General features: G+C 39.7%; 1 protein-coding gene across 1 annotated transcript in view; it reads left to right on the top strand.

The window, feature by feature from the left end:
• kcnab1a (potassium voltage-gated channel subfamily A regulatory beta subunit 1a) overlaps positions 1–7,995 on the top strand; it is a 265,266-nt gene extending 257,271 nt beyond the window's left edge. The window contains exons 13-14 of the mRNA XM_041809998.1: positions 647–735; positions 2,739–7,995. Coding sequence (XP_041665932.1) covers positions 647–735; positions 2,739–2,828 — 179 coding nt within the window. The 3' untranslated portion in view covers positions 2,829–7,995. The remainder of the gene's footprint in view (positions 1–646; positions 736–2,738) is intronic.
• The last annotated feature ends 4,975 nt before the right edge of the window (positions 7,996–12,970 follow it).

Here is a 12,970-nt window from a genome sequence, read left to right as displayed (position 1 = left end):
CTTTTATGGACTCAGGTAGAGTATCTAAAGGCTAGGAGCAGGCTATGTGGTCTAGTATGAGGCGATAAAAAGGAGCAGGGCACCATCATGTGGACATTCATAGACAATCACCTGGAGCCTATAGATATAGTTTTATGCATGTGCATCAAATATGAGGTTCGTGTCTAAAAGTACCTTTAGTAGCCGAGGTCCAACCCCCTAAAAAAGACCCAGATTATCTGAACTTCAAGCAGATTATAGCTGTGGAGAAGGAAATATTGAAACAGGAATTGGTGGATTACGGTGTGGGGAAATAGCATGCAATAAATAGAAATGAATGATTTGTGTCAGGAGAACACACTCTGCACCAATAGAGATCATATATTTATATTTTAAAGTTCTACTTGACCTAGAAACATGTTAAAATTTGACATTGAGGTCAGTTTGAGTTCTGATGCTCTTCAAAGAGCTGATGAAGTTCTGGACGTATGTTTTTACGTTTCAGACTTGGGTTTGTCCCGTAGCTCTCTGGCTTTACTTCCAAAATATCCTGTTCACTGGCTCTGATTGCTTTTAGGAAAACGATGAAAGGCCTCACATTAGTCTCTGCCTGGGCTCACCTAAACCACCCCTGTCTCTGTGTCACGGTCTTTCTGTTTCTTACCAGCGTGGTGTCTAAGAAATGAAGGAGTGAGTTCAGTTCTGCTGGGAACGTCCAACCCGGAGCAGCTCACTGAGAACCTCGGGGCCATACAGGTAGGAACATTCAGGAACGTGCCACCTGTCCACATCGACCGTCTGCTCCTTTCCTGAGCTCACAGCCGGGGTCAGAGTGGGACTCAGTTTCAGCCCTGGGGTTTCATGGCTCAGATATTACAGTAATTTTCAATAAAGCTATTGATCATTTTTATAAAGGATTAGAGGTTACTTTCAGGGTGGTACAGCTATTCCAGAGCCTATTTTTATCTTGAGCAATTGTGCAGGCACTCTAAGACAACAGCTAGCCTGAGCCTTGTGTGTTATTGACAGCAACAACAATCACACTGAGCTCAATACTAGGGACCGGCACTGCTACTAACAAAGACCCAAGTTCAAAAATTGTAATGATTATTTTCTCAAAAAAGTACAAAAATTGGCAAAAAGTGTCGAAAGAGGAAAAAAATGGTATGAAATGGCAGCAAACAGCAAAATGGGTTAAAAGTGGTAAAAAGTGGTTATAAAGTTGCACAAATAAGTAATTCGACATCAGAACAGTGAGTTTGACTTTTCAGGTCCAAAATGAGCTAACTGTTAGCCAGGACGCTAGCACCAACGCTGCTGGTCTAACACACATGCACTGATGTTATCATTCAAAAATGGGGAGGGCCCTTTCTCTGGGTTTTTCAGGGGCCCAGCCGATTCTGTGGGCAGCCCTGGGAATAGATAACCTGACACGCCAGATGGATTTGTTTTACACATCCATGTGCAAAACCTCCTATCTGCAGGATTTTCTGATTTGCAGATTTTTTGCAGAGTTAGATGATGAGATTAAGACAGGTTGCTCACAGTTAGTTAACACATTATAGTAATATAGTCCAAAAACAGTGTTTTATGTGTAGGGTGTCCTCAACAATAAGCATTCTGCAAGAAAACAAGGTTTTTTTAGATTCCTCAAAAAAGGTGCATTTTTCTGATAGGAGGTTTTGCGTTTCAGCCATCCCTATTTGTTTTTTTTTTTCTTGTCCTCCACAATTTTATGACAAATATAAGCATAAATATGCACCTGAATACATAAAATAAATTGTACAACCTTATAATTTAAGATTGAATACATCTAAATACTTTGCACAAGGGCATGATGGGAAAACTCTGCCACGCAGATTTGAAATGGCAGTGGGCGGAGCTTAGATCCATACACTACAGAGTTGGACTGACACTGAATGCTTTGACACTGAGTGTTAAAATAAACTCTGGAATTTTTAACCCTGAAACTTCAGTCCAGTTTCTGCTGTATCCACCACTCCACCTTACCTCTGTTTATTCATATATATATACGTTTATACATCCAGGGAAGGCTGGGTTAATACAGACCAAAAGTTATAACTCCATATTTTAAGCTGAGTAGCAAAACCCCTTATACAGTACTGTGCAGAACTTTGAGGCATATTTGGGCCAGAAATCAAGGCTGAGTTAAGCCATGTTAAGCCCACCTAAGGGCCCACCATCAGGGGTGAAAGGAAGATTGATGCAACCCCAGGACGTCCTTACATATTACAAAGGGCATGGGAAAATAGTGTGTTGAAAAAATAACAAAGTCCCCACCCCATCCCCCTTACTCTGCCCCTTAAGGGCAGAGTAAGGGGGATGGGGTGGTGAGTAAGCACAGCCAAGGGTACTGTCCAGGCAAGTAGTAGGGTTGCCATGAGCCCCTGGTCATGCTGTGGATGTCCTAAGGGCGCCCATGGGGCCCCTTAGTGAATCCTTAGTGCCCTACATGACTAAAGATTGTGCACATAGCTGTATCTAGGTAAGATGATGTATCCTCAGGACTAAATCTAGGTTTAACTCTTCAGGTACTACAGCTCCCTCCCCTGCTCATTAGGTTTATTGCTATCTGTAAATTTCACACCCCCTGCAACCCTAAATGGGATAAGCAGTGTAGATCATGGATGCATGGGTCTAGGTTTATGTATTTTGTCTTACTGCTCTCTTTTTTCATACTTCATTACCATCAGAAATTTCAGTCCAGCCTTTTCTCCTTTTTTTTCTTTTTTGTCCAGGTTCTTCCGAAGATGACGTCTCATGTGGTATCTGAAATCGACCACATCCTGGGTAACAGACCTTACAGTAAGAAGGACTACCGCTCTTAGACCAGGCTGGTGGACTAGGAAGAGGTCAACCTATCGACTTACCCATCTACTTAACCATACTGCTACCATGGACTCGTGGTCCTCTGTCTAAAGTCCATGGTTCTGTCCTTGGGCCCCACTCAGCTCCAGCCTGGAACAAATAGCCTTGCTACGCCCAGTCTTGCATACTGTAACCTCGTCTGTAATCTCGAGACTTCTCCCGATTCTTCGATCAGCTCTACCAAGTTCATCTCAGGTGCAGTCAAGCTCAGCCAAGAGACGCTAAACAAGCTCAGCTTTTTGCAGCCTCCAATAAGATTAAGTCCATAGAAGTAGATCAAAAGCACTGGTTCATCCAAATACAACTATGCAGAGCTTATTTCACATGTTTCAGATTAGATCCAGTGCCATGCAGTCACCATGTAGAGCGCTAAAGCTTAGTTCAACACCGTACAGGAGCCTCGTTTAGATTGATCGCTAGTTTTTGATACAGATTTGAAGCGTACAGAAAGCCATTCAGATGTACAGGGGCATCTCAAAAAAATTAGACAACTGTGAAAACATTTAGTAGCTTGATTCAAAAAGTGAAACTTTATGTATTTACATCAAGTGAAATATTTCAACCCTTTTTTTTCAGTCTTGTAGATTATGGCCTACAGACCATGAAATGAAAAATATAATACCTCAAAATATTAGACTGAAAAATGGCATATAATACAGAAATATTACCCTTGTTCATTTGTGCTCTCAATACTAGGTTTGGAATATTTTCAGCAGTTTGGACACCCCTGCTCTAAAATCTCCTGCAGACACAGTGTTGACTCTGGACTAAATGAAACAACACAGACCAACATCTGTAAATGGCAACCCCAAACTAAGTCAGTTGGATTCTGTGCCTCTCCAATCTTCCTCCAGACTTTAGGACCTTTATATCCAAATTAATGCAACATTTACAGTATATAGAGAAGAACTTGGCCACACCTGTTTGTCGAATTCAGATGTTTCAATCAGACCTGTTTCCACAGGTATGTGAAATCAATCTAGCCATGCAGTCACCATTTGCAAACATGTGTGATCCTAAATGGGTCATTCTGAAGAGCTCAGTGACTTCAAGTGTGGTTCTGTGATGGTTTGCAAAATTGAATCCCTGCTGGATATTCCACAGTCAACTAAAAGTGATATTGTAGGAAAGTGGAAGCATTTAGGAACAACAGCAACTTAGCCATGTAGTGGAAGACCACATAAAATCCCAGAGCGAGGTCAATGATGTAAAATTCACCGTCATTCTGCTGATTCCACAGCTGAAGAGTTCTGAGCTTCCACTGGCATTAATATAAGCACAACAACTGGGCAGCAGGAGCTTCATGAACGGGTTTCAATGGCTGAGCTGCTGCATGCAAGCCTCACATCACCAAGTCCAATGCCAAGCGTCGGATGGAGTGATGTAAAGAACACCTACACTGGACTGTGGAGCAGTAGAAACATGTTCTGTGAAGTGACGAACCACGCTTCTGAGTTTGACAGTTCTGAGTCTGGGTCTGGCAGACAGCATTGTGATAATGGTATGTGGCTGGTTTTCAGGGTTCGGGCTAAGCCCCTTATCTTGATGCTTCAGCATACCAAGACACTTCAGACAATGCTATGCTTACATCTGTGTGGTACAACAGTTTGGTGCAGGCCCTCTTCCATTCCAACACGACTGTCCAAGAGCACAAACAAGGACCAGAGAGAAATGGTTTGATGAGTTCACTGTAGAAGACCTTAACTGGTCTGCACAGAGCCCTGACCTCAACCCAATCCAGCATCTTCTGCTGTCCTGTCTCATAAAGGCAAAAGTCCCGACGACAAAATTTGGACCACTCAGCGATGGACTTTGTTGTTGTTGTTGCTGAGTGGTCCACTTGTTGCAGTTATTTTACAAAAGGAGTTCTGGCCAAGTATTGAGTGCACAAAACCACAAACTGTCTTTTAAGTTGACATTTCTGTATTTGAATAAATTAAAATCTTAAAATAATAATAATAATAATAATAATAATACACAATATTCTAATTTTTGAAAAATGCCTGTATTGAAAAGAAGAAAAAGTGCCTTGATCAAAGGCCCCTGGAAGTAGTTGTTGATTGGGTCAGTCATGAATTTATTCAAGTTTAACATTTATATTCAGTGTCTCAGAAAACCAACAGCCAAAACCCCATCTCCAGTGTCTGAACTTTTTGTTATAAGTCTTATGACCAGGTCTCAAAGTTCTGATTGGGCTTTAAAGGAATATTTCATGTTTTTGGAGTTTGGTCATATAAGGTAGTTGGTGATAGTAGTGGTATTAGCTTCCAGAGATTTCAGTGAGCATTGTCCCTTTAAGCTGGGGGTTGGGGGATGGGGGGATGTGGTAGCTAGGCTTTACAGAGACGGTTACAGTTGCTCAGCATATGAGTTTTAGGTAAAAATGGGCCAAAAAATAATGCTGGTCCGATTGAATGCTTTATTAAAATTTTCATGGGCACTTTATTTCCAGAGAAAGCTTCTGTGTTCAGAACTTGTTGGCAATGCAATCTTCAGCTGTGGTTCCTCTGCCTCAGTGTGTTGCTACCTTAGGCCCTTTGGGTCTGCAGGCTTTGATCGAGACATCAACTACAAACTAATCTAAAACTTCAGCGCAGTGTTCCACACCAACAGCTGACACACTGCTGCCATAGAAAAAAGACACCGTACTGACCTTAGTCTGTCTACTTGTCACCCATTAGAAGAATAATGCCATTTCCATTCGGCTCTTCTAGACGAACACCCGTGTTCAGTTAGGCTGGGAACTCAGGATAGGGAGTGATGCAGGCTGCTACACCTACACCACCAGGTAGCTCAGGATGTCTCCAGCTCACCAGTCTTCACTGAAGTTTCTCCCCTCACTCTTTCCTCCAGCTGTAGAAGTTGTTCCTCAGTGTACTCAAGCACATAAGGGTCTGTGTCCACAACCGGCTTTTTTAGCACTGGCAGCACTAATTTGCAACTCTAAACCAATTTGCGTCAGCTGTTTTTGGAACAGCGCTGTGCTCATCAATGTCACTTCTCCTTCACTTGCCAATCAAATTCAAGCAGGGGCGGGGCTTCTGACAATAGCAGAAGAGGAACCAGAGGGTAGCTGTCAGGTCTGCAACTGCTGCCTGTGTCGGGATAGGGTTCCTTTACATTGTCTTTGTGTTTTCTGTGATATTTCTTTGAAATACAGAAATATGATGTGCATTGCTGTTTTAAAAGAATTTGACAGATTCTAACGAGGAAAGCGGGATTACATTTTTTTCTAATGTAGCAACAAGGAGCGTTGGAGACAAGTGCTTGGAATTTGAGCTATAGACATAGGCCAATGAAGTATCTCCTCATAACCATGGTAATCACTCATTTTAGTTTCGTTTCAGCTTTTTTTGTTGTCTCTGTTGAAGCCTGCCGACAGCTGATCAGGGGATAGCGGGGGAAATTAAAACTCTTTTTACACTATATCTTTTGGATATAGCACACAATTGAGCCAGTATTGTTGACTGTACCCTGTACCCATCCATGCATAGCCTCGCTTCCCTCAGCATGCTCCTCTTAAAGGGACAACACACTGAAATTTCTGGAGGCTAACACCTTTACCATTGCCAAGTACCTTATACAACCCAACTTCAAATATACAGAAATATCCCTTCAACTATCCACAAGACAAACCGAGCCCCTGCTGAATGAATCAGTGACAACACCTTAGATTTAAAGTAGGAGATGCATAGAAAGTTTAAGTAAGAAGCTTCAGTTCCATGAACATCCTGTCAGCCTGACAGAGCTTTCATTAAAATTGCTATGCAGTTCAACAAAGAAGATTTCCAAATGAGCTCACCTTTTCTGTCTGAGGACTCTGCTCATGCATGACGTGACTCAGTTTTTATCAGACGTGAGGTTCAGCAAAGACATGTTGACCGGCTCTATGCTGCTATGAACAAGGCCTCAACAAGCCAGTTTCCTGTTAGCTTGAATTAGCTTCTAACTACCTACCAAACATACTTTATCCCCAGAATAATACCGAGTATAGGCTGCAAATCCTGAGTGTATTAACCAACAGATGCATGTGTACCCAGCTATAGTGTGCCTCTCTTTTCTTTTCTACAAAAACAAACCAAAAGGAGCTTGAAGTAAAGAACTGGCTGCAGAGAAGCATCCTTAGCAGATTAGGACTCTGTAAGGGGAAAAGGTGGAGCATGGCGCCCTCATGTGGTGGAACTGCTGCTCTTACGTGAGAGAGATACTCCATGAGGACACTTTTGACTCTTTTTCTGCCTGTGAACTGAAACTGCATGGCTCATTGCCTTAATGAACCCTGTGGAGAAGAACTTAAGCATATAATAGATATATTCAATGACCTTGTTGCCGGGCAGACTTATAACTGCAAATTGCTTGTTGATGGCACAAAGTATTTGGGATGTGGCAAAGACTACAGTATTTATTTTAGAGTAGGTAATAAATATGAAGTTTATTTTGACATTTTGAGATGTTTTTGTTTGAGAAATAATGGGATGGTACATGTACATAAAATGTTAAAGTATACCTTGTAACATAAAACCATGAAGGAGCCTCTGAGGACTTCAGCGTACTGTATGCCTAATATATGACTAAGATGTAAATAGAGTCATTTAATCATCCCAGTCTTCGTCCCTCTGTGTGACTCTGGCTCCTGGAAGATAAATTATCCACATACTTCTGAGTAAGGGTCTACTTTGTGAATTGTTTTTGCAGTGTGAAGTCAGACCAAGATACATGTTTGAATAGTGGCATTATTTGAAGAGCAGTCTTCTGTAAGTTGTTGTTAATTTCACACGCTGTCAGCGATGCATATTCTCCAACAAGGCGTCTCAGCTCTCAGTTATGGCGTTACCTTTGTGTGTTGTTGTTCTTGTTCTTCTTTATCTGGAAAACAAGCCATCACAGAGAAAAGCAGAAATGAAGGCCAGGCTCCGCTCCAGTCACGGTCCTGTTAGGATTTCTGTCGGCTTGTTGCACCAACGACCTCCACATTGGTGGTCCTCAGCTGGACAGGTATCAGGACCACCTCTTTATGAGAACCAGAGCCCACATTTTTAGAATTAAACCAGTAGCTTGGGCTGCAGATGGCCTAGTGCAGGGGTCATCAAGAACATTCGCACAAGGGCCAGATTTAGTCCCGACAGAAACTCGGGGGCAGACTTTCAAATACACAAAAATTAAATTTTATATTTTGGGAAATATAAAAACTTTAACTAAAACTAAACTAAACTAAAAACTGAAATATTATTGTGGTAGTAATTTCTTTCAAAATGCAGGACATTTTTAGGAATTACCAGTGAGATCTATCCCTATTATCTACAATGCAGCAGGCCACAAGGAGCCTGACAACAGTATTGGCTAGACCCCTAAAAAATCCCAGAGAATGGGCCCTTCACAATTTAGGGATTTAGTACTAGTATTAACTAATTTTTGACACTTTTAACCCATTTTTGCCTCTTTAACCAAATTTTTGCAAGATTTTAACCCCTTTTGAAACCAATTTTCTTGCCTTTTTTATCCCCTTTATGCCAATTTTATCCATTTTTGCCACTTTTCTTCTATTTTTGCCGCTTTCGAAGCCTTATTCATTAAATTTTTTTCAACATTTTTTGCCACTTTCAACACATTTTTGCTACTTTTTTGCCTCTGTAATACATTTTTTGCCATTCTTTAACCCATTTAAACCACTTTTCCTGCATGTTATGTCCCCTTTGTGCCACTCTTTATCCATTTTGCTACTTTTCTTCTGTTTTTTCCCCCACTTTTTAACCCCTTTTCATTACTTTTTTTGCACATTTTTTGGTCATTTGTCACCAATTTTTGATACCCTTGTTAAAAGAGTCATTTCACACCCTCATATATAACTACAATTTTGGGGTCGCCTCTGCTATTCGGTCAAATAATGGCTAACAAACAGCTGTGGGAAGTTTACTTCAGTGTGTGCAGGCTAAAATGCTCTCCTGTGGTGGAAGTGTGCTACTGTGAATGGTTTTCAGTGTGTACCGTCAGCTGGTGCACATGCCGGACAGTGACTGTTGGAGCTCGGCCTGCCGATGTTTGTGGAGACCACTCCACCTGACAGAGTGCCTTGACTTGAGTCCCGCTACAGGAATAAAAAACACATTCAGGGATGTCTTTTGTTCTCTCATGAAGGTGGTTGAATCGTCTTTTTAATCTGTTCCACATGCACAAGGAGAATAGAGCGAGTCATATGCAGATTCATGTTTATTACTCAGTTGCCTAGAGCGTCTTACCTGCAACTTCAAGTGAAAAGAAAAATCTAGATCCTCTCTGCACAAAGTCCCATTTGGGAAATTGTCTCAACAGTTACATGAACCTTCTTAGCTCCACCCTGGAAGTGGTTTCAGAGTCTGGGTTTGTTCTGTCCTGGTCTTTACTTTGACTATTCAAGTCCGAGTCTTTCTCAGGTCCGCATTTTAAAACAAACTCACTTCTTTCTTTCAGGATGAACACACTGTCACCATGAAATCTGATAAATATAGACATGAGAAGAGTTTGGATACTGGGGAAATTAGTCCAGTTGTTAAGTTCTATACTGACTGACCACATCATTAGGTACATCTGCTCATTTGCTCAGATATGCACACCCTGCTGATCTATGGGGATTTTCATACACATACACACACGCACACACCCCCACACACACACCCACACACACACACACATCTCTAAGGTTGACAGAGAATGGAGAGAAAAGAGAAATGTTCTCTGGTTCCCTCACCAGGAGTGTCAGAGGAGGACGGCCAGACTAGGTCAAATAACCACTGTTACCGACCTCACCTGAGCTGAGGTATGCAGAAGAGCATCTGTGAACGAGGAACACGTGAGGCCTTGACACAGGAGCAGGAGACCCCACCAGCTGTCAGCTGATGACAGAAAACCGAGGCTCCAGTTAAACACAGATTCACAAAAGCTGGACGATAGAAGGACGATATAGCTCAATCTGAGGGGTCTCAGCTTCTGCTGCAGCAGTGATTTTATGCCCATCCTCTTCACCTCAAACTCAATCACAGCAGAGGCCGCTTCTGAATTTAGTTCTAGCCTGAGAGGCTAACAGAGTGGACATTAAAGCATCAACTGTCAACCTCATCTTCAACAGCAATGAATTATGGGAAAAAAATTTACTGATGATTAAAGATTGTGGAGATTAAAAAAGTCAAAACGAAAAGTTTAAAGGCTCAAAATCTGAGATAGAAAAGTCAAACTTATGAGTGCAAAAAAGTCAAAACTTCAAATTAAATGTCAAATTGTGTTTTTAAGAGGCTTTTATTTGGAATAGACAGTAAAAATCACGAGTTTAAAAGGTCAAAGTATGAGACTAAAAATCAAAGTTAGGAGTTGATGAGGTCAAAATTTAAGATAAAACTTCAGGAGAAAAGTTAAAAAGGTTTAAATGTAAGTTTAATTTTTAAATTGTGAGTCTAAAATATCAAAATTTGGGATTTGAAGTTTGGAGTTGAAATGTCAAAACATCAGATAAAAGTCAAAATCATCAGATAAAATGGTAAAATATAAAAATCATTAGTTTTCATGATCAAAATATGAGTTGAAATTTAATATTTTGATTCCAAAAACTTCAAATTTTGGGATTAAAAGTCAAAGTAAGTAAGTTGAAAAGGTCAAATATCTGATAAAGTTAAAACCATGAGTCTGAAGGGACAAAATACAAGGTAAATTGCAAATCATGAGTTTTAAAGTTCCAAATATGAGGTGGAAAGCTTGAAATCAGGAGTTTCAAAGATCAGAAAAACAAGATAAAATAAAAAATCATGGGTTTGAATGGTCAAAACTTAGAGCTGAAAAGGTCAAAATGTCTGATAAATGTTAAAATTATGAGTTTAAGTTGTTATATTTGTCAAATATGAGTTAAAATTTTATATTTTGAGTCCAAAAGGTCAAAATATAGGATTAAAAGTCAAAGTTAAGAATCGGAAAGGTCAAAACGCTTGATAAATGTCAAAATCATGAGTTTAAATTGTCAAAATATGAGATAGAATTCAAAATCATGAGTGTGAAAGTACAAAATTTGAGTTAAATTTCAAATCATGAGTTTCAAAAATCAAAATATGAGATAAAATGAAAAATCAGGGGTTTGAATGGTGAAAATATGAGTTGAAGTGGTCAGCGAGTCCAGGTCTAAAGACCAGAACAGAACAAACCCATTTATGAGTGGACAGCAGGACATGTTCACCTCTCCAGGGATGTGTCTAATCGCTGTAATACAGTCTTTATATTTAACTCTGAGTCAAGGTTCATTGAGTGTAACCTCTTCTACAGATCAGTGTTGTTGTCTACAACATGTAGATGTAGAATGTAGAGTGATTTTTTTAGTGACCATCTGTGTATTTTCCTCTCCTGAACAGTGTTTCTCTGTACATAGACTATAAGAAGGTGTGATCATAAATAAATGCATTGCCAATGGAAGAACCAGTGTCCTTCATTCTTGACTCTCAGGTTTTTCTCTACTTTAAGTAAATCTGATGGAGTTCAAACATCCCGATTAATAAACTTTGAAAATGGCATATTTGAGTAACAGGTGTTCAGCAGACACAAATCCTTTTCAGATATTCTGACTGTCAGTAGGCCTCATTCACCACTGATCTCCAGAAATTCTTCTTAAATTTTGTTATAAATGTGTAGAAAGGTTCTAAGAGAAACTGCACGGGATTTATGACTCGTTCTTTACAATGTTCACATCTGCATTTCTACCATAACAAAACATTAAATCAAAATAAGGGAAAAGATTAAAACTCACCTCTGCTTTCAGAGCATTATAGTCTGTTTACAGTCTGTTTGAGTTTGGATGCTATCAGGTTAAAAGATTGAACCAAACCGTCATTTTAAGCTCCTCTTATGAATTTTAGAGATTCTGATTGGTAAGAATCCATAAAGACTAGGGCTGTCCAGACATTCAAAGTTTTAATCCCACCCTTTTATTACATTTTAAAATCCAATATTTATCATTTAAAATGTCTCTTGTGTCATTCTGGATTATTGTTCTGTCTTTAACTAAGGGTCACTGACTTCCTGTTTGGAGACAGGCCTGCTTTAACAGGCAGATTGAAGATGATGACATGAAACAAGAACTTTATATGGACAGAAAAAGAAATAGGGCACCGTGAAAAGTTAAGAGTTTGATAACAGGATATTTGATGAGTTCTGACTTTTCCACTGCGTTGTCTGTGAGATTTTAAAGGTAAATTAGACATTTAGGAGCAGTGGGGTGTATTTGACATCTCTGTGGCTGCAGGTAGATGCTGAAGCGGCTGAACCAAGGTGTGTTGATAAGGACAATAAAACAGGATTAACTGGGATTAAAATAAATTATTGCACTAATCGTGGATTGTAGTTAATTTCCATTAATCTTGACAGCCCTAATAAAGACTCATTGTGATGACTTTCTTGGTCATGTAATGCTGAAATTTGATCTGAAGTTGACCTTTTTGAGTCTTGACCTCATACCTGAGATTTCGTCTTTATTTCCCTCAGAGGTGGAAAAAGTACCAGACTATTGTACTCAATAGTTACTCTGGTTCAAATTCACTTGAGTAGAAGTAAAAGTACTGGTCTATAAATCTACTCAAGTAAAAGCAAAAAGTAAATAATTTAAAATGTACTCAGTAGTGACTAGTTACTTTTGATGCCTAAGAGGCTTTCACAGCCAAATATGACTGCTCCTTAATGTGCAAAAACAACAAGAAAATATGGACCTCCAACCTGGTTATTTATTTTAGGTGTGACCTAACCTAAAGAACAATGCAGCAGCTGTTTGTGGAGAAAATACTGAATAAATCTCTTCACATGCATGTGCTGACCGTCAGGTGTTGTTAAAGCCTAATGAATGCTTGTTTTTATGTTGTTGGCAGAAAGCTTGGACCTCCTTGTGTTTATTTCTTTATTTTTTTTACTCAGCACTTGATCCTTTTTAAAATGTAATTAAGTACAACACTCATGTTTTAGTAAAAGTTAAAGTAGTGATTTTAAAAACTACTTAAAAAAATACAAGTACACAAAAAACTACTTAATTACAGTGATTTGAGTAAATGTATTTAGTTGCTTTTCACCCCTGAATTTCTGTAACTTTCCATCTTACATTTGT

Source organism: Cheilinus undulatus, linkage group 2 (genome assembly GCF_018320785.1).
Source record: "Cheilinus undulatus linkage group 2, ASM1832078v1, whole genome shotgun sequence".
Classification (NCBI taxonomy): Eukaryota; Metazoa; Chordata; class Actinopteri; order Labriformes; family Labridae; genus Cheilinus; species Cheilinus undulatus.
Note: the sequence above shows the minus strand (reverse complement) of the source record. Positions and strands in the feature narration are given on the sequence as shown.